The sequence below is a fragment of the Pristiophorus japonicus genome, chromosome 8 (assembly GCF_044704955.1).
Source record: "Pristiophorus japonicus isolate sPriJap1 chromosome 8, sPriJap1.hap1, whole genome shotgun sequence".
Taxonomy (NCBI): Eukaryota; Metazoa; Chordata; class Chondrichthyes; family Pristiophoridae; genus Pristiophorus; species Pristiophorus japonicus.
The window spans coordinates 57089637-57113294 of record NC_091984.1 but is presented as its reverse complement, the minus strand read 5'-3'; the positions used below and the strand labels follow the sequence as shown (position 1 = coordinate 57113294).

Sequence of the window (23658 nt, the reverse complement as noted above, 5' to 3'; positions counted from 1 at the left end):
AGATTAGGAGACCAAAACTGAACACAATATTCAAGTTGAGGCCTCACTAAGGCCCTGTACAACTGCAGTAAGACCTTCCTGCTCCTATACTCAAATCCCCTAGCTATGAAGGCCAACATCCCAATTGCCTTCTTCACCGCCTGCTGTACCTGCATGCCAACCTTCAATGACTGATGAACCATGACACCCAAGTCTCGTTGCACCTCCCCTTTTCCTAATCTGCCGCCATTCAGATAATATTCTGCCTTTGTGTTTTTGCCCCCAAAATGGATAACCTCACATTTATCCACATTATACTGCATCTGCCATGCATTTGCCCACTCACCTAACCTGTCCAAGTCACCTTGCAGCCTCTTAGCGTCCCCCTCACAGCTCACACCGCCACCCAGTTTAGTGTCATCCGCAAACTTGGTGATATTACACTCAATTCCTTCATCCAAATCGTTAATGTATATTGTAAAGAGCTGGGGTCCCAGCACTGAGCCCTGCGGCACTCCACTAGTCACTGCCTGCCATTCTGAAAAGGACCTGTTTATCTCGACTCTCTACTTCCTGTCTGCCAACCAGTTCTCTATCCACATCAGTACATTACCCCCAAATGCCATGCGCTTTGATTTTGCACAACAATTTCAAGTGTGGGACCTTGTCAAAAGCCTTTTGAAAGTCCAAATACACCACATCCGCTGGTTCTCCTTTGTCCACTCTGCTAGTTACATCCTCAAAAAATTCCAGAAGATTCGTCAAGCATGATTTCCCTTTCATAAATCCATGCTGACTTGGACCGATCCTGTCACTGCTTTCCAAATGCGCTGCTATTTCATCCTTAATGATTGATTCCAACATTTTCCCCACTACTGATGTCAGGCTTACTGATCTATAATTACCCGTTTTCTCTCTCCCTCCTTTTTTAAAAAGTGGTGTTACATTAGCTATCCTCCAGTCCATAGGATCTGATGCAATTCTTGGAATAGTCAAGAGGGACATTAGCCTGAATGATGTGGAATCGGTATGGGTGGAGCTGCGGAATACCAAAGGGCAGAAAACGCTAGTGGGAGTTGTGTCCAGACCACCAAACAGTAGTAGTGAGGTTGGGGACAGCATCAAATAAGAAATAAGGGATGTGTGCAATAAAGGTACAGCAGTTATCCTGGGTGACTTTAATCTACATATTGATTGGGCTAACCAAACTGGTAGCAATGCGGTGGAGGAGGATTTCCTGGAGTGTATTAGAGATGGTTTTCTGGACCAATATGTCGAGGAACCAACTAGAGAGCTGGCCATCCTAGACTGGGTGATGTGTAATGAGAAGGGACTAATTAGCAATCTTGTTGTGCGAGGCACCTTGGGGAAGAGTGGCCATAATATGGTAGAATTCTTTATTAAGATGGAGAGTGACACAGTTAATTCAGAAACTAGGGTCCTGAACTTAAGGAAAGGTAACTTCGATGGTATGAGGTGTGAATTGGCTAGAATAGACTGGCAAAGGATACTTAAAGGGTTGACGGTGGATAAGCAATGGAAAACATTTAAAGATCACATGGATGAACTTCAGCAATTGTACATCCATGTCTGGAGTAAAAATAAAACCGGGAAGGTGGCTCAACCGTGGCTAACAAGGGAAATTAAGGATAGTGTTAAAACCAAGGAAGAGGCATATAAATTGGCTAGAAAAAGTAACAAACCTGAGGACTAGGAGAAATTTAGAATTCAACAAAGGAGGGCTAAGGTTTTAATTAAGAGGGGGAAAATAGAGTACGAGAGGAAGCTTTCAGGGAACATAAAAACTGACTGCAAAAGCTTCTATAAATTTGTGAAGAGAAAAAGATTAGTGAAGACAAATGCAGTCGGATTCAGATGAATTTATAATGGGGAACAAAAAAATGGCAGACCAATTGAACAAATACTTTGGTTCTGTCTTCACGAAGGAAGACACAAATAACCTTCCGCATGTACTAGGGGACAGTGGGCCGAGTGAGAAGGAGGAACTGAGGATATCCTTATTAGGTGGGAAATTGTGTTAGGGAAATTGATGGGATTGAAGGCCGATAAATCCCCGGGGCCTGATAGTCTGCATCCCAGAGTACTTAAGGAAGTGACCCTCGAAATAGTGGATGCATTGGTGATCATTTTCCAACAGTCTATCGACTCTGGATCAGTTCCTATGGACTGGAGGGTAGCTAATGTAACACCACTTTTTAAAAAATGAGGGAGAAAAACGGGTAATTATAGAACGGTTAGCCTGACATCAGTCGTGGGGAAAATGTTGGAATCAATCATTAAGGATGAAATAACAGCGCATTTGGAAAGCAGTGACAAGATCGGTCCAAGTCAGCTTGGATTTATGAAAGGGAAATCATGCTTGACGAATCTTCTGGAATTTTTTGAGGATGTAACTAGCAGAGTGGACAAAGGAGAACCAGTGGATGTGGTGTATTTGGACTTTCAAATGGCTTTTGACAAGGTCCCGCACAAGAGATAGGTGTGCAAAATCAAAGCGCATGGTATTGGGGGTAATGTACTGATGTGGATAGAGAACTGGTTGGCAGACAGGAAGCAGAGAGTCGGGATAAACGGGTCCTTTTCAGAATGGCAGGCAGTGACTAGTGGAGTGCCGCAGGGCTCAGTGCTCAGGAAAGAGCACCACTACCGGAGGAAAGGGCACCACCCACTGTCCCGGAGGTGAGAGCGACACCCACTGTCCTAGCGGAGAGTGCGCCACCCACTGTCCCGGAGGTGAGAGCACCACCCATTGTCCTGGAGGACACAGTGTCACCCAGTGTCCCGGAGGAGAGAGCGCCATCCACGGTACCAGAAGCCAGAGCGCTACCCACTGTCCCGGAGGAGAGAGCGCCACCCAGTGTCCTGGAGGAGAGAGCGCCATCCACGGTACCAGAAGTCAGAGAGCCACCCACTGTCCCGGAGGAGAGAGCGCCACCCAGTGTCCTGGAGGAGAGAGCGCCATCCACGGTACCAGAAGCCAGAGCGCTACCCACTGTCCCGGAGGAGAGAGCGCCACCCAGTGTCCTGGAGGAGAGAGCGCCATCCACGGTACCAGAAGTCAGAGCGCCACCCACTGTCCCGGAGGAGAGAGCGCCACCCACTGTCCCGGAGGAGAGAGCGCCACCCACTGTCCCAGGGGAGAGAGCGCCATCCACTGTACCAGAAGTTAGAGCGCCACCCACTGTCCCAGAGGAGAGAGCGCCAACCACTGTACCAGAAGTTAGAGCACCACCCAGTGTCCCGGAGGGCACAGCGCCACCCACTGTCCTGGAGGAGAGGGCGCCACCCAGTGTCCCTGAGGACCAGTAGAACCCAACGCGTGTCGCGCGCGGCCTGGGGAAGCTGCCATTCGGGGTTGGATTGTTTTTCTTGTCAGGCAGAGTTAGCCGAGGACCACGACGGGTGACAGCGGGTGGAGTTGCGGGCGGCGAGCGGCGAGCGGCGGGACCGGGAGCCGTGCTGGTCGCGGGGGCTCAGCAGCCGGATGTGGTCTGACAGATTGGGCCCTGCGAGTGCGCGCCCAGTCGCCTGTTGCTAGGTAACGGGCCCATGGACAACTCGCCGTGCCCGAGGCCGGGCTCCAGCCCGCTCGCGGAACCGGGCCGATCGGCTTCGGATCGCCACGCCCGGGCCCTGCTGGCCCAGATCAACCGCATGAGGGGCCGCGCCGACTTTTGCGACGTGCAGCTGCGGGTGGAGGAGGTGGTGTTCAGCGTGCACAAGCTGGTGCTGGCCGCCAGCAGCCCCTACTTCGCCGTGCTGTTCGCCGGAGGGATGCAGGAGGCCAGCCAGAAGCTCATCCACATCCATGGCATCCAGCCCGGCATCTTCCAGCTCCTCTTGGAGTTCATCTACACCGGTGAGTGTGTGGGGGAAGCGAGCGGCGGCTGTGAGCTCTCCCAAAGGAAAATCCCTGGGAATAAAAGCACGGCGGGGGGAGAGAGGATCAGGTCTAAGGTGTAAATCCTTTATTCAAACTTAAAAGTTGCCTTTTTGACCAAACTTTGGTCACCGAATATCTCCTTCTTTGGCTCCACGTCTCTCTTTGTCTGATCAGTCTCTGTGAAGCGCCCAGGTATTTCGTTCTACATTAAAGGTGCTGTATAAATGCAAGTTGTTGTTGAGGTAAGGTCGCCTTTCTACAGAGCACCTATTCTCCTAGTTTCCAGGTCCCACTTAAAGCATCTTATCCCCTTACAGCTGCTGCTGGACCAACTGTATATTTCTTGCATTTTCTATTTTTTATTTCCAGAATTTTTCTCTTCTAATTTTTGCAGCACTACGAATAGTAACTAAGAAGTGCCATATAGTACTAGGGAATTGAGAATAAATTAATCACTGAAGTGTGAGCCCACCGGTGAAGTTCTCCAACCTGTTATTGTCCCCCTCAGTTCGGTGTGCAGTCCATAACTGTTATTCGGGTACATATGTTGGTACTGTTTGGGCCACTGATGCAGTTGAAAAATCATTGTATGGGGTCAAAAAGGAACAGAACTCTCCATTGCTGCTGATGTGATGATGCAGCCGATTAACTGACATAATACATGTTTCTCATGAAAGTGTCCATCGTGTTGGTCAACTGCCCTCAAACACAAAATGTTGTATTTTCAAACGTTCTGTCTAGGCAATAGAGTTGTCATGCTGTAATGATGTTTAGATAATATCTCAACTGTGTTATGCCCAATATTTGAGTTTACCACTTATGTGAGTTATGATGGATTGAAAGAATGTCTGATGTCGCTGTCATTAGCAGGATGTGCTCCTTGTAGAACGTTACATATTTTAGTTAATTTGGGAACACTGTGTGTTAAACTGACTGTTATGTGCGTTTTGTTTATAATCTGTACAGTGCATTCTACAATAAAGGCTGCAGAACCATCAGGGTCAGAACTCACTGGTCGATGGTTTTAAAAAGACACAGTGGTTTGCTACGTAATAGTTGAATCTAATCATGTACTTACTGTGCTTAAAACACACTTAAGTTATGGATGGGGTTTTTCCAACTCTTCGTCAAGAAGCTCCCTTTGTGTAGAAATGCACGATGTTGACATTATGTTGGAATGCACTCACTATTCTATCAGATCCCACTGTTTGAAAGGAGTAAAAGGGAATTTTACTTACCACATTTAAGAAGTAAATTATTTATCTGTATAGCCAGACTTTCAAGATTTTTTCTGGCTTTTTATAAATTTAAGTTGTACTAAATTTTAAGTTATCACCAAAAATAAAAATTAATTTGAAAAACCTGCAAAATATAACTTTTACAGAGACCTATCTTTGATATAACATGCGTTGCAAAGAAAGAAGAGCATTTTTTTTTAAAAAGGCACCTTTAAAATTTCATATCAGCAGATTATTTCTGACATCCAGTTGCTTCATTTGTGAGTGAAACATTCCATGCAAATACTATTCTGCTATAGTTATTTAAGTGCTGGGCTCATATATCCTGTGCAGAAACTATCTCATTAAAAATACACGTGAGGACACTTCATTGGGTAGTGTGGCATTACCACCATGTTAAGTGGGTCAGGCTAAGGACAGATCTAGTAGCCTGAAGCTGCAGTGGACCATCAGCAGCAGCAAAATTATATCCCACCAGAATCTGTAACCTCATGGCATCACACATCCTTCATGATCAGGATCAAGTTTGGAGGCCAACCCTGGTTCAACAGAAAGAGTAAAAGTGTGTGCGAGAAGCAGCACCAGGCATACTCTAAGAATGAGGTACTAACCGAATGAAGCTACAACATAGGACGACTTGAATGGTAAACAATAACCAACAAATCAAAGCAAAGTTGGGTAATGATGGTGTACAACCAGGTAACCTGGATAGATGATTGGCTAACTAACAGAAAACAGAGTCGGGATAAATGGTTCATTCTCAGGTTGACAATCAGTAACTAGTGGGGTGCCGCAGGGATCAGTGCTGGGACCCCAACTATTTACAATCTAAAAAGAAAAGACCGAATGTAACATAGCCAAGTTTGCTGACGATACAAAGATGGGAGGAAAAGCGATGTATGAGGAGGACACAAAAAATCTGCAAAAGGACAAGTGAGTGGGCAAACATTTGGCCGATGGAGTATAATGTTGGAAAGTGTGATGTCATGCACTGTGGCAGAAAAAAAATCAAAGAACAAGTTATATAAATGGAGAAAAATTGCAAAGTGCTGCAGTACAGCGGGACATGGGGGTACTTGTGCATGAAATAAGATAGAACATAAGAACATAATAAATAGGAGCAGGAGTAGACCATCAGCACCTCGAGCCTGCTCCGCCATTTAATACATCATGACTGATCCGATCATGGACTCAGGTCCACTTCCCTGCCCGCTTCCCATAACCCCTTATTCCCTTATCGGTTAAGAAACTGTCTATCTCTGTCTTAAATTTATTCAGTGTCCCAGCTTCCACAGCTCTCTGAGGCAGCAAATTCCGCAGATTTACAACCCTCTGAGAGAAGAAATTCCTCCTCATCTCAGTTTTAAATGGGCGGCCCCTCATTCTAAGATTATGCCCCCTAGTTCTCGTCTCCCCTATCAGTGAAACATCCTCTCTGCATCCACCTTGTCAAGCCCCCTCATAATCTTATACGTTTCGATAAGATCACCTTCCATTCTTCTGAATTCCAATGAGTAGAGGCCCAACCTACTCAACCTTTCCTCATATGTCAACCTCCTCATCTCTGGAATCAAACTCGTGCCCCTTCTCTGAACTGCCTCCAAAGCAAGTATATCCTTTTGTAAATATGAAAACCAAAACTGCACGCAGCTACAGCAAGTGATCAGGAAGGCCAATGGAATCTTGGCCTTTATTGCATCGGGGATGGAGTATAAAAGCAGGGAAGTCTTGCCTGGAATACTGCGTGCAGTTTTGGTTTCCATATTTACGAAAGGATATACTTGCTTTGGAGGCAGTTCAGAGAAAGTACACTAGTTTGATTCCGGAGATGAGGGGGTTGACTTATGAGGAAAGGTTGAGTAGGTTGGGCCCCTACTCATTGGAATTCAGAAGAATGAGAGGTGATCTTATCAAAACGTATAAGATTATGAGGGAGCTTGACAAGGTGGATGCAGAGAGGATGTTTCCACTGATAAGGGAGATTAGAACTAAGGGGCATAATCTTAGAATAAGGGGCTGCCCATTTAAAACTGAGATGAGGAATTTCTTCTCTCAGAGGGTTGTAAATCTGTGGAATTCGCTGCCTCAGAGAGCTGTGGAAGCTGGGACATTGAATAAATTTAAGACCGAGATAGACAGTTTCTTAACCAATAAGGGATTAAGGGGTTATGGGGAGCGGGCAGTGAAGTGGCCCTGAGTCCATGATCGGATCAGCCATGATCGTATTAAATGGCGGAGCAGGCTCGAGGGGCCATATGGCCTAATCCTGCTCCTATTTCTTATGTACTAATGGGAGGAGCAGGCTATACTCAATTATCGTGGAGTGCAGAACGTGTGTGTAAGAGACATGGATGAATTGTTCCAGCTTCTTCAGCCAAAGGTGCCGAGTGGACGATCCTACTTGGTCTCCTCTCGAGGTTCGCACCATCGTGGATGCTTTTGTCCAACCAATTGAGTTCATTCCATGTGACACGAAGAAGTGGTTGAGTGCATTGAATTCTGACAACATCCCAACTGTAGTTTTAAAGTCGTGTGTACCAGAGCTCGCTGGTGCCCCCACTCCTCCCTCCCCATAGCCAAGCCAGTACAGCTATGAGACTGGCATCTACCCAATAATGGACAAGCTTTCCCGGGTATGTTCTTTCCACAAAAAACAGGCAGTAATTGGCCAAGTTAGATTCATTCTGTCACCCTCTCCAATCATCAGCAAAGTGATGGAAGGAATCATCAATAATTCCATTAAGCAACATGTATCCACCAAAAATTTGCTTACCAATGCTAAGTATGGGATTCTGCCAAAACCACTCCGCCCCAGACCTCATTACAGAAACACGATAACAACTTGCATTTATATGTCTTTAACATCGGCAAATGTCCCACAAAATGAATGTAAGAGCTGAATGTCAGAGAAGAAGTGAAGTTAGTTGTCCTCCATATCAAGGCAACATTCAAGTATGGCATCAAGGAGCCTTAGCAAAAGCAAGTTCGGTTGGGGGAGGTGGAGTGAAAGCGAAAACCCTGGAGTCATGTCTGACACAAAGGAAGGTGGTTGTGGCTGTTGGAAGCTGGTCATCACAGTTATAGGACATCTCTGCAGGAGTTCCACAGGTCAGTGGCCTCAGCCTAATTATCTTCAGTTGCATCTTCAATGATCTTCCCTCTGCCATCAGGTCAGAAATGGGATGGTTTTCTATTCCACAGTGTCCGGCTCCATTTACATCTTCTCCAATAATGAAGCAAATCTATGCCAGCCTACAGCAGGACATGGGACAACATCTAGGTTTGGGCTGACAAGTATCAGGTAACATTTGCCCATATAAGTAAGTGCCAGGAAATGATCATCTGCAACAAGATAAAGCCCCCTCCCTCACTTTTAATGGCACCAATATCACCATGGCCCCAACCATGAACATATTGTCCAGAAGCTTAACTGGACCAGCCATATCAACACCATGGCTACAAGAGCAGAGCAGAGGCTGGGATAGTCTGGAGTTGACCTGGCCACTCCTCCACCTACCAGGCTTAGTTCTGGAGTGTGATTGAATACTCATCACTTGCTAGGATGGGTAGAGTCGCATCACTGAAGGAGGTCAGTAGCATCCAGATCAGAGCAGTTTGATTCATCAGTGTTCCTGTAATGGATTCCATTATATAACTCCTGCATCACCAGCGAACTGTAGCTGTAGTATGCACTTTCTACAGGGTACTCTGCAGCAACTTGCCAGATTACTTTGACAGCAATTCCTTTCCCTGAGCTCTTGTCGTGGGAGCACGTTACCTCCAAATTACCATCCTGATTTGGACATATATTGTTGCTTCATCGTCACTGGGTCTAAATCCAAGAATTCCCTTACCTAACACCATTTTGGGAGCACCATCACAAGAAGAAAGCCCGCCACCACCTTCTCAGGGTAGCTAGGGTGGAGCAAGAAATGCAGTCTTGCCCAAGATCAAATACAAATAAAATTTTGACATTCCACTGGACAGGAACAAAATAATTAATAACAGACAATTCACAGTGAGAGCTGAGCTAACTGATAGACCAGTGAATTAATTCTGATAAATCCAGAATATGCTGACGACTGTGCGTTCAGTGTACTTTTACTGTAGAGCAGCTGGTTCTGCAGCCTTTAAGTTGAAGCCCTGTCAGAGTGAACCTAGAGTTAATACTTTTATTTTGTAATACATGGACAAGTTCAGTAATGACATCATCACTCTAACCTCATAACTAAGCAAGTAGTCCTGTTGAACGGGCTTTAAAATGCACTTTCTTCTGCTTCATGTCAAACAGGTATCATCAACGTCAGCATAAAAAATGTACAAGAGGTGATCCTTGCAGCAGATATGTTGCAGTTAACAGAGATTGTGAACATGTGCAGCGATTTTTTGAAAGGACAAGTTGATCCCTCAAACTGTGTCGGAATTTATCAATTTGCTGAGCAAATTGCATGTCACGATCTTATAGAATTCAGTGAAAGCTACATTTATGTCCACTTCCTGGAGGTCTGTAAAGCTGAGGAGTTTATGGGATTAGCCAAAGATCAACTGGTTAAGATTTTAAAAAGTGAAGAACTCCAGATTGAGGATGAATATCAAGTTTTCACAGCTGCTATGGAATGGGTTCTCAAGGACATGGGCAAAAGGAAAAAGTACGTGATTGAAGTTCTGGATCCTGTTCGATTCCCTCTGCTGTCTTCACGGAGATTGTTCAAGTATATTGAAGGTATGATACAGTTTTGAGTATTCCGCATTCCCTAGCTAATATTGCTAATACTTTTGAATTAACATTCTAGACAAGGGGAACCTTGCTCTGCACAAACTGGCTGCCGTATTCCCCTACTTTACAACAGTGGCTGCCATGTCAATGGCTGTGAAGCACTTTGGAATGTCCTGAGGTTGTAAAAGGTGCCTTATAAATGAAAGTTATTTCTTAACTGTGTCGAGGCAGTCTTGCTAAAATTCTTCCGCTCAGATTATAAATGTACTAAAAAAATAATCATAGCTTTACAGATACTATGTTGGATATTTTTGTCGAATGTAATCATTAACTAGCATTTAGGTTGTTTTGTTTTTACTTTTCTCCACTATTGTGTTGGCAGCAGTGACTCAAGCTGTGGGTTAGTTCCACGGGTTTTGGCAGCCCCCTTCCCACCCCAGTACATCACTGAGTGTCCATTCGTAATATGAACCTGGACAGTGTCTGTCAACAAGCTATTTAACTACTGGGGGCATCACAGCCAACTCACCATCTGTGTTTACATAATATCGACATGTATCTACTTCATAGCAGGACAACACTGGATAGGAATTCTCCTTAGCCCAGGAACATTGAGACCAGTTGTAAAATACCCCCAACACACCAGGTTTGTCCCTGTGATCTTTCTATTCCGTAGGACATGGTGCATTTACCAGCTGAGCAAAAGGAGTTTTATTGGGTTTTAGTTGGTTTATTTAGTTGGTTTTTAATTCCATGTTATAATTTTGTTAATTTTCAAAAATAGTTTCCAACTTTAGGTCCCTCATTACCTGTCTGAAAGCTGTCCTGTTCTAGTCCACCAAAGCACAAAGCTCTGGGTTAGCTGTTTTCCTTCAGTCATTCTTCCTCAACCTACCCACTTCCAAATAGAAGCTCAACTTGCATAACTAATCACCGTATTGTTTGGGTAGACTGGAAATTCATAGGCCGGAATTTTACTGGCACTGAGAGGGTGGGTTAGGAGGCGGGTCAGCTGTCAAAATGGAAATGATTGACAGCGGGTCGACAGCCTACTGTCAATCCGCCTCCACGCTCGTCTCCCAGGGGTCAGGTCTGTCAGTGGTTAACAGATCCGACACCAAGCAGCGGGGGAGGCAAATTACATCATTAAGGGCTAGTTAAAAGCCAATTAAAGACAATTTTGCCCTCTACTTACCATTTTTCCAGCTTTTTAACGAGGTTCGTGGCGCTCGGGGATAACATCAGGTAAGTAGGTCGGGTTTTCAATGAGTATACATTCTTCTGAATAGGTGACAGCTGCAAATGTGGTACAAAAGCTACCATTTCACAGCTGTTCACTTTCCAATCTTAGAAGCTTAAATTCTTCAGGATTTGGAATATACTTTTCAGCTTTATGCAGGTTTGAAGTGTTTGGATTAAGCTGTCTGTCCACTGTCACCTCCTTGGAACAACCTCTCTCACCATTGACAGATCGCTTCTCTCATCTCAACTTCAGCTGCCACCTATTCCTTCAGCATCGGTGCCCTTGAAAAAATTTCACCTTGGTCCTCAAAATCCCATCATGATCAGCCCCAACAACAGCACACCAGCAGCACCAACAAAAACAGCAACCTTCTCCGCAATCACCTGATGCTGCACAGGACACAGGGCATCAGCACCTGACCACATTGCTGCCCGGGAGGACAGGGATGGTCCCACCATGGCCAGATTTACTTCAGTTGACGCTATACAGCCTGGCTGTCACAAAATGCACCAGGTTGGCACCACCAATACCAACATCATAAAACATCCCTACAATGTCCAAGCTATTCCTTTCACACACATCACCATTGTGGGGGGTAGCGTTCTGCCTCACCATTCACTGCAACTCGCTAAGCCACTTTCAAAGGTGCACATAGATCTGTCCAAGAAGGCAAAGTGTTGAAAATAAAGATTTCAATGTTTGACAGCATATCAACAGAAACTTTACATGAACATTAGATAAAAGTCCCAAGTCCCTGTTGTTAGTGGTATGATTGGACTAGGATGAGAGTGAGTGTGAGGGGTGGCGAGTGAGATGGGGAAGTGACAATGTAGATAGATAGAGAGAGATGGGTGGGTGGAGGTGCACAGTAAGTTGGTATGAGTAAGGATGCGCAGGAGTAGGGTAGGGAAGGCAGAGTGATGGGGATGTGATGAGTGGCACAGGAGGATGAGGTTGAGTGTGGCTTTGCAGTAACATTTTGTGATCTATTGAGATCATTGAAAGGATGCGCCACTGCAGCCAGCTCCTGATGACAACCCAGCTTGTGCCCTCCCGTGCAATGTGCAATCAGGCTGCGTTAGTCTCCTGGGGAGATCTCTTCTGCCCATTTCAAGGGTAGAGAACCTCTCTGTGTGCTGTGACTCCCTCCATAATTATTGGAGAACCTGGGTGTGGCCGTGCACTTCTGTGCAGTGTTGCAGCACCTCAGTACTGTAGAACACTGACAGCACAACTGTCAAAATCAATGTGGACATGGTCCCTTTAAGGAAACCGGCTGATGACGTGTCATGAAATTACATCATCAGACCTGCTTCCTTTTAATTGGCTGGGAACCTCGCTGGGCGCGCTTAACAAGCCCTATCATTGTAACATTACTTGGAGAGAGCGGGCTGGAACCTCGCTAAAGACCCCACCTCTCCCGATTCGCCACGGTTGGTGAAAATCGCGGCCACAGTTTATCATGAGCACAAAATGATCTGTGCATGATAGGATGCACTGTCTTGGAATTGTCTAAACCCTATTTAATTTTATGCTGTCATGGATTGTATCCAGAGAATCAAAAACCTCTAGCATATCCATTTCACATTAAAATTTACATTGTCCAGCCCTATTAGTTGAATTCTTGAGCTGGCTGTTTTTAAGATGGTTTAATCCATTCAAGCACAGACACATCAGAACATAAGAAATAGGAGCAGGAGTAGGCCATACGGCACCTCGAGCCTGCTCCGCCATTTAATATGATCATGGCTGATCCGATCATGAACTCAGGTCCACTTCACTGCCCGCTCCCCATAACCCCTTATTCCCTTAGCGGTTAAGAAACTATCTCTGTCTTAAATTTATTCAATGACCCAGCTTCCACAGCTCTCTGAGGCAGCAAAATCCACAGATTTACAACCCTCTGAGAGAAGAAATTCCTCATCTCGGTTTTAAATGGGCGGCCCCTTATTCTAAGATTATGTCCCCTAGTTCTAGTCTCCCCTATCAGCGGAAACATCCTCTCTGCATCCACCTTGTCAAGCCCCTTCATAATCTTATATGTTTCGATAAGATCACCTCTTAATCTTCTGAATTCCATTGAGTCGAGGCCCAACCTACTCAACCTTTCCTCATAAGTCAACCCCTTCATCTGCGGAATCAACCTAGTGAACCTTCTCTGAATTGCCTCCAAAGCAAGTATATCCTTTCGTAAATATGGAAACCAAAACTGTACGCAGTATTTCAGGTGTGACCTCATCAATACCCTGTATAACTGTAGCAAGACTTCCCTGCTTTTATACTCCATCCCGTTGCAATAAAGGCCAAGATTCCATTGGCCTTCCTGATCACTTGCTGTACCTGCATACTAACCTTTTGTGTTTCATGCACCAGGTCCCACTGTACTGCAGCACCTTGCAATTTTTCTCCATTTAAATAATAACTTGCTCTTCGATTTTTTTTTTCTGACAAAGTGCATAACCTCACACTTTCCAACATTATACTCCACCTGCCAAATTTTTGCCCACTCACTTAGCCTGTCTCTGTCCTTTTGCAGGTTGTTTGTGTCCTCACACATTGCTTTTCCTCGCATCTTTGTATCGTCAGCAAACTTGGCTACGTTCGACTTGGTCCTTTTATCCAAGTTGTTAATATAGATTGTAAATAGTTGGGGTTCCAGCACTGATCCCTACGGCACCCCACTAGTTACTGATTGCCAACCCGAGAATTAACCATTTATCCCGACTCTGTTTTCTGTTAGTTAGCCAATCCTCTATCCATGTTGATATATTAGCCTCAACCCCGTGACCTTTTATGTGGCACCTTGTAAAATGCCTTCTGGAAGTCCAAATAGACCACAATCACTGGTTCCCCTTTATCCACCATGTCCGTTACATCCTCAAAGAATTCCAGAAAATTTGTCAAACATGACTTCCCCTTCATAAATCCATGCTGACTCTGCTCGACTGAATTATGCTTTTCTAAATGTCCTGCTACTGCTTCTTTAATAATGGACTCCAACATTTTCCCAACCACAGATGTTAGGCTAACTGGTCTATAGTTTCCTGCTTTTTGTCTGCCTCCTTTTTTAGGGGTCAAATGGCCTCCTCCTGTGCCGTAATTTTCTATGATTTTAATTTGCAAGGATCTAATAAAATGCTCAGTTACCATGTCCGCCTGAACCAATTTATTTTTCAACAAATATTTAGCTTGTATTGTTGATGGCTTTGGTGCTTTATATTTCATTGTACTGTTGCAGGATATTTCTGTGTGATATATTATATCTATTTGTCTTTTGGGGTAAATACAACTGAATCTGATTCCTACCTTCAGGTATTCCTGATTTTACTCTACGAGTTGCCCTGCAGAAGTTACTGGAGGAATACAGGGAGGTCAGTAAACCTCAAAAGGAGACCAAGTTCTGCAAACTGACACCTGCATCAAAGATTCGTCCCCGAAGGAAGGCCAGAAAGTACCTCTATGGCATAGGTTACGTCCTCTTTTATTGTAACTTCTGTAATTAATTTAAGTACCCTAAACAACCACTGAGAGTAGAGTAACAGTGATGGTTATCGGAGATCAGGCCAACCTCTTGGTCAAGAATTAGTGTAACTGGAAAATAGGACAGATGAGAAAGATCAAATGCAGTGACCTGAAGTCACAGCAGCTAAAAACTAATCCAGTAGAGTTGTACATTGTGACATCTTTTGTACATTGTTACTTTTGCATTCATATTTTATTTTCTTTCCTGGATATTTTTAGGGTGTTTATAATACACGTCTGCTGCAATGTTTGATTTCCAACATTTGGAGACAAGTGATTGCAATGGCAGTTACGTTTTGAAAATATTTAGATGATCCTAAAAGGATTACAGTAGTTGGAAATCTCATTTGCAAATTTTTTCCCTGCCTCCCCAAAGATGCTAACTCGTACTGTTTATCTTGCCCAAGTGGCCATTCTTCAGATACTTGATCATGGATAGTGTTGTTTCATGGAAGTCTAACCTTATCTGCACTTGACATCCACATCTACATTGGATAGCAATCACGCAGCAACTCTGGCTGCTTTAAAAAATATATATATTTTCTTTCACTCTTCCCTCAGACAAGGACACAGAGGCTAATTGTAACATGCCAACCATCACCTCAGTTATACAGACCACTTAGCATCAAACTGGGGCGGGGACTTTCATGTTTGTATATAATTGAACATTTGATGGAGGGAAACTTACTTGCCTTTATTTGGTCTTTATTTTGTGGCGCTGAGGCCCCTAATAACTATCATCTTTTTCATCATATTCTTTTGCTTGCCTATTCTTCCTTGTAAAAAATAATAACAATTGTTTATCATTTATGCATTGTACATGGATTCTCAAATCTCCCCCCCCCCCCCCCCCCCCCCCACAATATCTAATTTACGTGAAAGTATTAACAGTAATACATAGCTCCATTACCATTTTCCCTGACATTGGGAATTTGAGTGTAAATCTGGAACGCTCATCTCAAAATCGAAATGATGTTTCCATTCTGTGCTGCTATAATTCACTTTTTAAACAACTACATCCATCCCGGAAGTGAATACTTTTCTACTGTCCGTGTCAAATTTTCACATTTATGTAGGGAGAAGAGTATTATCTTGAACATTGGCCCACCATAAGGAGAGTGAGATAGGGTAATATTATTTGTACAAAAATACTAGTAGTTGCCACATAGGTAAATAAAAAATATACTTTTAAAGAAAATAGTATTTTTCTGTGTCCTTAATAAAACTCCAGTGTGCAGTTGCAGTTGATGAATTAGCTTATTGGAATTGACCTATATATGTATACAGTATAATTGCATCATAGTACACCATCTGATTAGGCACTGCTGAAGTCATGATTTTATCATTTCTTTTGACAAGGTGGGTACACTCGGCTTCAGGGTGGTCGCTGGAGTGATAGCAGAACTCTCAGTTGCGTGGAACGTTTTGATTCATTCAGTCAATACTGGACCACAGTGTCGTCCCTCCACCAGGCCCGAAGTGGGCTGGGTGTTGCAGTACTCGAAGGAATGATCTACGTAATAGGTGGTAAGTACAGTTACTATAGTGTAAACAGGTGTTTCCTCTGAAACAGCAGCATACATTTTTCCTGCTTGTAGGATATGGAATCTATGGGCAGTTTCTCTGTGCTTTGTGTACTTGCCCTACTGTCTCTAATAGAGAAATGTCAGGGGAGGGCCCTCATCATCTTTGACCTGTAGGGGTGTGTTTTGTCTCCTTATCCACTTGTTTCTAATTTTTCAGAATGGGTATGGGGGAGCAATGGTTTTTAGTCTGGTATTTTCTTTAAGTTTATGCTTCTATAGTAAGCAGGGCTTCAGGGTGAGCACTTTTTATGAGGCAACATGAGAAATACCAGTATGGTTAGGCTTTTCGTTTTATGTCCCTAACTTCTCTCCGAAGACTACAGGTGCAGCAATTCTAAGTCATAAAGACTTAAAATTTGAAGTATTTGTTACATCCTCAGGCTATTAATTGTGTTTTCAGCTTGGCTAGTTGGCAAGCTTTTATGCTTCTAATATTAACACTTTCTAATTGTAACCCCTCATCTTTAATTCTGATCCGTTTCTCATGCTGGCTCCTTTAGTTATGTCTCACCGTTATTCCAGGTGATTTCAACTATGTCTTCAATCCCAAAAGGCAAGCTGCTTTCCAGCTCAGATCCTCCTCTTATATTACTTTGGCTACATGCCATAAGTTGTGACGATTTATTGTGGTAGATATATGGCACAAGTGTTCCTCCGATTACACTTCAATTCCAGTGCTCAAAAGCCTTTATTTGAGGACTGAATATTTCTTCATTCTCAAACTATTAAGTTTTGCTACACAAGTGTACAGAGCTCCTTTGCTTGGACTGTTCATCCTTGCTCTCATAACCCTTTCCCTCGCCATACCTGGTCTTTCAAGGAGATTGAGCAGATGGTGGCTCAGTGTGTCTCCTCAGTGATCTACAGTTTCTCTCTTAAATCTAGGATTCCTTAGCTGTTTTCTTTATTTATGAGGACAAAAGTTTTTCCAGCTGTGATTGATAATTGTTTCTGATAAACATGAGGCTTATTTTTTTAGATGGGTGTGGGGGAGGAAATTAGACGATTTTTAGAAAATTTCCAGTAAGTTACTAAATCCACAGAAAGCTCATGACTCAGAAAATTGGGTAGTTGGGGGAATTTGAGGTACTTGGGGCAAAAAATTGATTTGTTCTTATAGTATCTTAGTGGTGACACTTCCATCACAGATTGGTAGCAACATACAAACGGCCATTTTTTTGAGTGGTTGGACATTTATTCCCTGTCCCAAAAAATGGAAGTTTGAAAAGATTGTTTAATTTTACCAAAAAAAGATTGATTTAATACACTTAACAAAAGGGCAGATTACATTTTTAATTTTACTTATCAAAATAGGTTCAAAAAGAATTTAAAATTTCCAGTCACCATGATTAGCTTGACAAATACTTATGCGTGTGATGCCTTGACAAGGTGGAAGATAAATATGGTTTGTTTCATGTTTTAGATAAAATTACAATTTTTTTTTTAAGGTGAAAGTGATTCCATGATTTTTGACTGTGCCGAGCGATATGATCCAGTTACTAAACATTGGGCAGCTGTGGCCTCTATGAACTCCCCACGATGTGGACTTGCTGTGTGTGCCTGTCATGCTGCGATTTATGCTCTAGGTAGGAATATCTGTAAAATATGTCTCATCTGTAATATTTATGGTTTATAAGTAGCATCTAGCCCTATAAAACCCCAAGAAAAATGGTTTTAACGGTATAGTGATCTTTGCTGTTAAATAAAAGCATATGAGGGAGAAGGGATTAGAGGGTTATGCTGATAAGAGTTATTTGAGGAAAGACGGGAGGAGGCTCAAGTGGAGCATAAGCACTGGCATGGACTGGATGGGCCGAATGGCCTGTTTCTGTGCCGTATATCCTGTGTAATCCTATGTAACATTTCAGTACTGTCGTAGAAAAGGTTTGTTCATACAGTTTTGGTCACTGCCATAAGTTCCTGTTCCAGCATCACCTGACAGTCCAGTGTACCAACCGTGTAAAATGGACACATGGATGAAGGGCTTGGCTGTTACCCAAGACAAACAGACCAGTAGGTTGAATGAGCTGGCCTGTTGTATACATTAAGGATTTCCGGTTTTTAATTGCAGGTGTATTTAGTTTAACACTAAGTACTCTTTTATGAGTCTAACCTAAACAAAATCATCCAGACAGTGAGGACATTGCAGCTGTTGTTAGTTTTAATTTCAGATGAACAGTCACTTGGAAATAATGAGCCCATCAGACCTCATGGGGTGGTGGGGGGCGCTTGCGGACAGAAAACATTTGAAATACACATATTTTTTTAAACTAAACAAATGTATCAAATTTTAATTTTTCTAATTGCCTTGTGATGGAGTTCTCTGAGCCAGGAGGGCAAAGTTCTGTGAGATTGTTAATAAGTGTTCTGAATTCTCACACACTCAGTGCACATCTTTTGAATATTTCCAGGGGGCTGGGTTGGAGCAGACATTGGGAAGACTATGGAAAGATTCGATCCCTCTGACAATAAGTGGGAAGTTGTTGGTAACATGGTTGTCCCTCGGTACTTCTTCGGGTGTTGTGAAATGCAAGGTATGGTACTACTTACCAGAATGTGACTCACTGATTTCTTTTATCACTTAAGTTTATCTTACCAATGGTTATTAAGATTGTTTGTAATAGATGTCATGGTGGTATTGTGGATATGTGAAAATGTATAAGCAATGGAAAATAACTAAGAGAATGTCAGATTGCAAATATTACAACATCAGCACAATTAACAGACTTTCTCACGGTCTTAGTTACTAATCACGCCAGTATAATTGTAACATTTACAAGCAATGTGTGAGAAAGCTCCTTGTGAGAAACAGATGCTGTAATCACTTGCCCGTATTTAATTGGGCAAAGAAGGCCAGGTATCAGCTAATGAGTGGACAAAGGGAAGGAGGGATCAACAATGATAGGGTGAACTAAATGTCTTTCAATTGTATTCTGTACTGAAATTGTATAAATGATGCGCCTCTATGTTGTTACACTTGAGTGGGTACGCTCTATCAAGAGAGTATTCCTTCTGTCTGATAAGTCTCGGCCGGTGAGACATAATATTAAAGACTGCTTTGTTGTAAGCTCCTTTGGTGTTCGCCTCTGTATTCGCTGAAACAGATTGAAGGAAAAGAATCCAGAAATCAACAGTATGATTTTACAAACCTGAGCACTGATTTTATTGTACTTTAATTTACTACATATTGGATTGAGGATTTAATAAGACTTCAAAAGTGGCTTAAATTCTCATTTGTTTTGCCCAGTTTTCTCCTTCCTGTCCTGACTCTTGGTGGGCTACTGCAGCAGCCCTCCCATATCTCAGTCAAATGGCCATTTTTCATGTGTACACCTGGATAATGATTGTAGGAAGGCTATTCAAATGTGACGGTAATTATAGCAAATCCAAACCTATCGACATGTGTTCGCTTTCCAGCAAGGATTGCTAGTACCAGTCAAGAAGCCCACACTTCAAGGCTTTAAATCTTATGCCAAAAACATTTCAATAGATTTGGTGACCAAATTCAAAATTGAAACAAATAATTATCAATACAAGTCAGAAATATTTGTACTTGTTTCACAGGTTTAATTTATGTTGTTGGAGGTTTAAGTGACTCGGGGTCAGAACTCTGTTCAGCTGAAATGTTCAATCCTATCACGAAGCATTGGACCACATTAGATGATATGAAGACAAGAAGAGCATATGTTGGAGTAGCTGCTCTGAATGACTGTGTTTACGCTGTTGGAGGGTGGAATGAGACTCAGAACGCTCTGCGGACAGCAGAGAAGTATTCACTTCAAGAGGTGGGTGCAGTTTGTATATAATTTAGTTATAATGATTTACTTTGTTCTTTAAAAAAGACAAAAATAAAATAATGCTACAGCTGGTTTGGTAAGATTGCAATGAAAAAACACAGTGAGAGATAATACTGTTGAGATTCATTAAGGTTGCTTTTTGTCACTGGGGTCCTTGCTGGGTGCCTAGCAGATGCAGTTTGCATGATCCTGGCAGGGCATTGTGCTGGGATCGGGATGTGGAAGGAGAAATGCATCTTCAGGCCTAGAATGCAGCTGCCAGAAGGGCGCAATCGCCAAAGATTGTCAGGCTGGTGGGGGGTAATTCAAAACTAGGTTTTACTTTATATCTTACCTTCTTTGACCTGCCGCCAGGACCTTTGTAAATCCTCTGGTTCATGGATGATCCCAGGACAAGCTCTGTCATTGGCTTTCTTCAAGTAAAGTGAGGCATAAACTCAAGAATACTCCCTCTTGTCTCACTGTAATAGATACGCTGGGCCTACACCTACTGGAGTGTTATGCCCCCCTCGGTCCATTTAGGGAAGCTGCAGAAATCCCTTGGCAGTTTAGCTGGTGCCAAGACCTGAGGAAGCATTTTGCAATGCTGCTGAGAATTGAGCATTTGCCATATGCAACAAATAACAAAATCTCCTCTATTGTTAATTTGTAGTAGAGAATGGGGGATTTTGTTGTGTTGGAACGTTCTGTACCAGAAGTTGTCTTGTCCAGCCTCTAATGACAAACCATCTTATGTCATAGGACATTCCAACCAATCGAAGTCACTCTGCTGATAAATACTGTATTTATTTAAAATATATATATTTATTTGTTCCCCTTGCATAACAAAAATATATTTGGTTCAGTCAGTATTGTGAATGATGTTTTTGTATCTACACACTCTTCCCTTGTGAAGTAGTGGAAGGATTCGCAGGCTGATTGATGATCTGATACTCCTTCCACGGCCATAACCATCTTTATATCAGCCGATAGGGTGATTAGTTCTCTACAAGGTTCGAGAGGCTCCTATCACCCATACAATGAGGGCCGGGTGGGGGGAGTGGGGAAGGAGACACACACCCACAAGACGCAAGTATCCTGCTGGCTATTAACCCAGAATTCAGAGCTGGAGCCCCACTCGCTGGGACTGTAAGCGGGGTTCAAACCCTGCACATTCTGACTCGGGCGTGAATGCTACCGCTAAGCCACCATGAATGAGGTGAAAATTCTGGTTATCATAACATGCTGATTATCTACCTGTACTGCCCTCCACTTGGCACTTCTGCATATCAATAGTTTTGAGATCAGGAACTCTGGGCACAAATTTGCATCTTGCTCTATGTTGTTTCTGTTAAAGCCGAGTGATACTAAACGGTTCTGGAAATTAGTGAGATATATGCCATTGTGGTGTATTGCTAAGTATCTCAAGTGGCCCTATGAGGTGACCTGCTGGACCGTATCAGTCCAGGCAAGTTACATGATTTAGTGAATTCAAATTTCTCTTTTTTTTCTCCCTTTGCTGCCTCCTCCCCCCTTTCCAGGAGAAGTGGTTTGAGGTTTCACCTATGAAAATGGCAAGAGCTGGTGTTTCAGTCGTTGCTGTTAATGGCCTCCTTTATGCAGTAGGAGGTCGAACATCGGGTCGGGATTCCTCAGCTCCTGTAACTCTTGACTCCGTTGAAGTGTATGATCCTCATACTGACACATGGATGGAAATTGGGAACATGATAACTAGCCGCTGTGATGGGGGAGTAGCTGTTCTTTAATCGTTGATGACTGCCTTCTGAGATTTTATCAAAATGACTCCTGGATGGAGCAAACCTGTATGTCAAATTGAACTGACATCACCTAGCTCCATTGTGATAAAGAAAATTTTCATGAGTTTGGCCAACTATTGGGTTCCAACTTGAGGACTCAGGACAGAACTGGTGACATTTGTGCTGATATACAAAAAAAATTAAGGTCTTACCACTCTAAATGAAATATGTACATGTTTTTGTAATTTCACTTGAAATAAACTTGATTTCACTACAGAATTTGAATTTCAAAAATGTCACAGTCTTCAGAACTTGCACAGTAACAGATTTTCAGTTTACATTGAGTCATTATCCAAGTTAATGCAGGGTTTTAAAATTCTAATGGCAAATACATTTAACCAAAACATCAAACAACTGATTTCTTAAAACTGTGTTTTGAATTCAATACAAAGCAGTTTAGGAAAATAAAAACTTGAAGAAACATACAGTATTTGTACAGAATTACATTTATAAAATTTTGGGGTGTGAATGTGTTTCAGCAAAGCTTTCCTTGAATGTAACTGAGTGAATGTTTCTGATGGGGTGTGTGTAGTGACTTAACTAAGCTAATGCCATTTTTAAGTGCTCTCCAGAGTCTATGCTATTTCTGGAGATGGTTTTGAGTATTAATTTATCATAAGAGCTTACAGTACAAGACAACTGAGCACTGGATTCTTACCCGAGGGCTTTATGTACCGAATAAAGCTTTACTTCTCTCTGTAGTGAATCTGTATGTGTGGATTAATATATACTGGTGGTTTCTTTTATATATATTTTCTTAATAAATGTATTCAAGCACATTTAATTGTTTTGCTTATGTTTATACAACAATACAAAGTGTGATGCATTTTAATTTTATTCAGATGTGTAGAATTTACAGTATTTCACATAAGCTGGGACAATCTTTCGTTTTTCATCGCTCTACCATTGGTGGCCTTGCCTTCAGCTCTCTCGGCCCTAAGCTCTGGAATTCCCTCTCTGCCTCTCTTCGCTCGTTAAATCCGATCTCTTTGACCAAGCTTTTGGTCACCTGTCCTAATATCTCTTTCTGTGGCTTGGTGTCAAATTTTATCTCATAATGGCTCGGTGTCAAATTTTGTCTTATAATGGCTCGGTGTCAAATTTTGTCTGAATGATCCTGCGAAATGCTTGGAACGTTTTTATTATGTTCAGTGTTAAATGCAAGTTGTTTAAAATGAATTAAATCTTCTGTTCCAGTACCATAATAATTGAATAATATTTCTTAATCTGTATTAATATGGATTAGGTAAACTTGTAGTTTTGTAATTTGATGTATTGACTTTTGCAATACATTTGTCGCTTTTAGCAGTTGTTCCAGTTCAACTACAACACTGGCATCTACCCGACAAAATGGAAAATTGCCCAGATATGTCCTGTACAGAAAAAGCAGGATAAATCCAATCTGGCCAATTACCACCCCACAATCATCAGGAGAATGATGGAAGGTGTCGTTGACAGTGCTATCAAGTGGCACTTACTCATCAATAATCTGCTCACTGATGCTCGGTTTGGGTTCCGCCAGGACTACTCGGCTCCAGACCTCATTACAGCCTTGGTCCAAACATAGACAAAAGAGCTGAATTCCAGAGGTGAGGAGAGAGTGACTGCCCTTGCTGGTTTGATGTCATTATGCTGAGTGTGGCATCAAGGAGCCCTAGTAAAATTGAAGTCAATGGGAATCGGGGCAAACTCTCCACTGACTGGAGTCATATCTAGCACGAAGAAAGATGGTTGTAGTTGTTGGAGGCGAATCATCTCCGCCCCAGGACATTGCTGCAGGTGTTCCTCAAGGCAGTGTCCTTGGTCCAACCATCTTCAGCTGCTTCATCAATTATCTTTCCTTCATCACAAGGTCAGTAGTGGGGATGTTCGCTGC

At 42.8% G+C, this 23658-nt stretch overlaps 1 protein-coding gene across 1 annotated transcript; it reads left to right on the top strand.

The window, feature by feature from the left end:
- Positions 1-3256: 3256 nt before the first annotated feature.
- On the top strand, positions 3257-22561 carry ipp (intracisternal A particle-promoted polypeptide). Its single transcript, XM_070886828.1, has 8 exons — positions 3257-3859; positions 9413-9844; positions 14394-14549; positions 15963-16130; positions 17638-17775; positions 18601-18723; positions 19754-19974; positions 21507-22561. The coding sequence occupies exons 1-8, from the start codon at positions 3550-3552 to the stop codon at positions 21729-21731; spliced, it is 1773 nt and encodes a 590-aa protein (XP_070742929.1). The 5' UTR covers positions 3257-3549; the 3' UTR covers positions 21732-22561.
- The last annotated feature ends 1097 nt before the right edge of the window (positions 22562-23658 follow it).

Excerpts from the sequence above, each read along its gene's own strand:
- ipp (XM_070886828.1), top strand. The coding sequence starts at position 3,550 with ATGGACAACTCGCCGTGCCCGAGGCCGGGCTCCAGCCCGCTCGCGGAA. Across the intron at positions 3,860-9,412 it reads CTTGGAGTTCATCTACACCG|GTATCATCAACGTCAGCATA; the intron begins GTGAGTGTGTGG and ends CATGTCAAACAG. Across the intron at positions 16,131-17,637 it reads AATGATCTACGTAATAGGTG|GTGAAAGTGATTCCATGATT; the intron begins GTAAGTACAGTT and ends TTTTTTTTTAAG.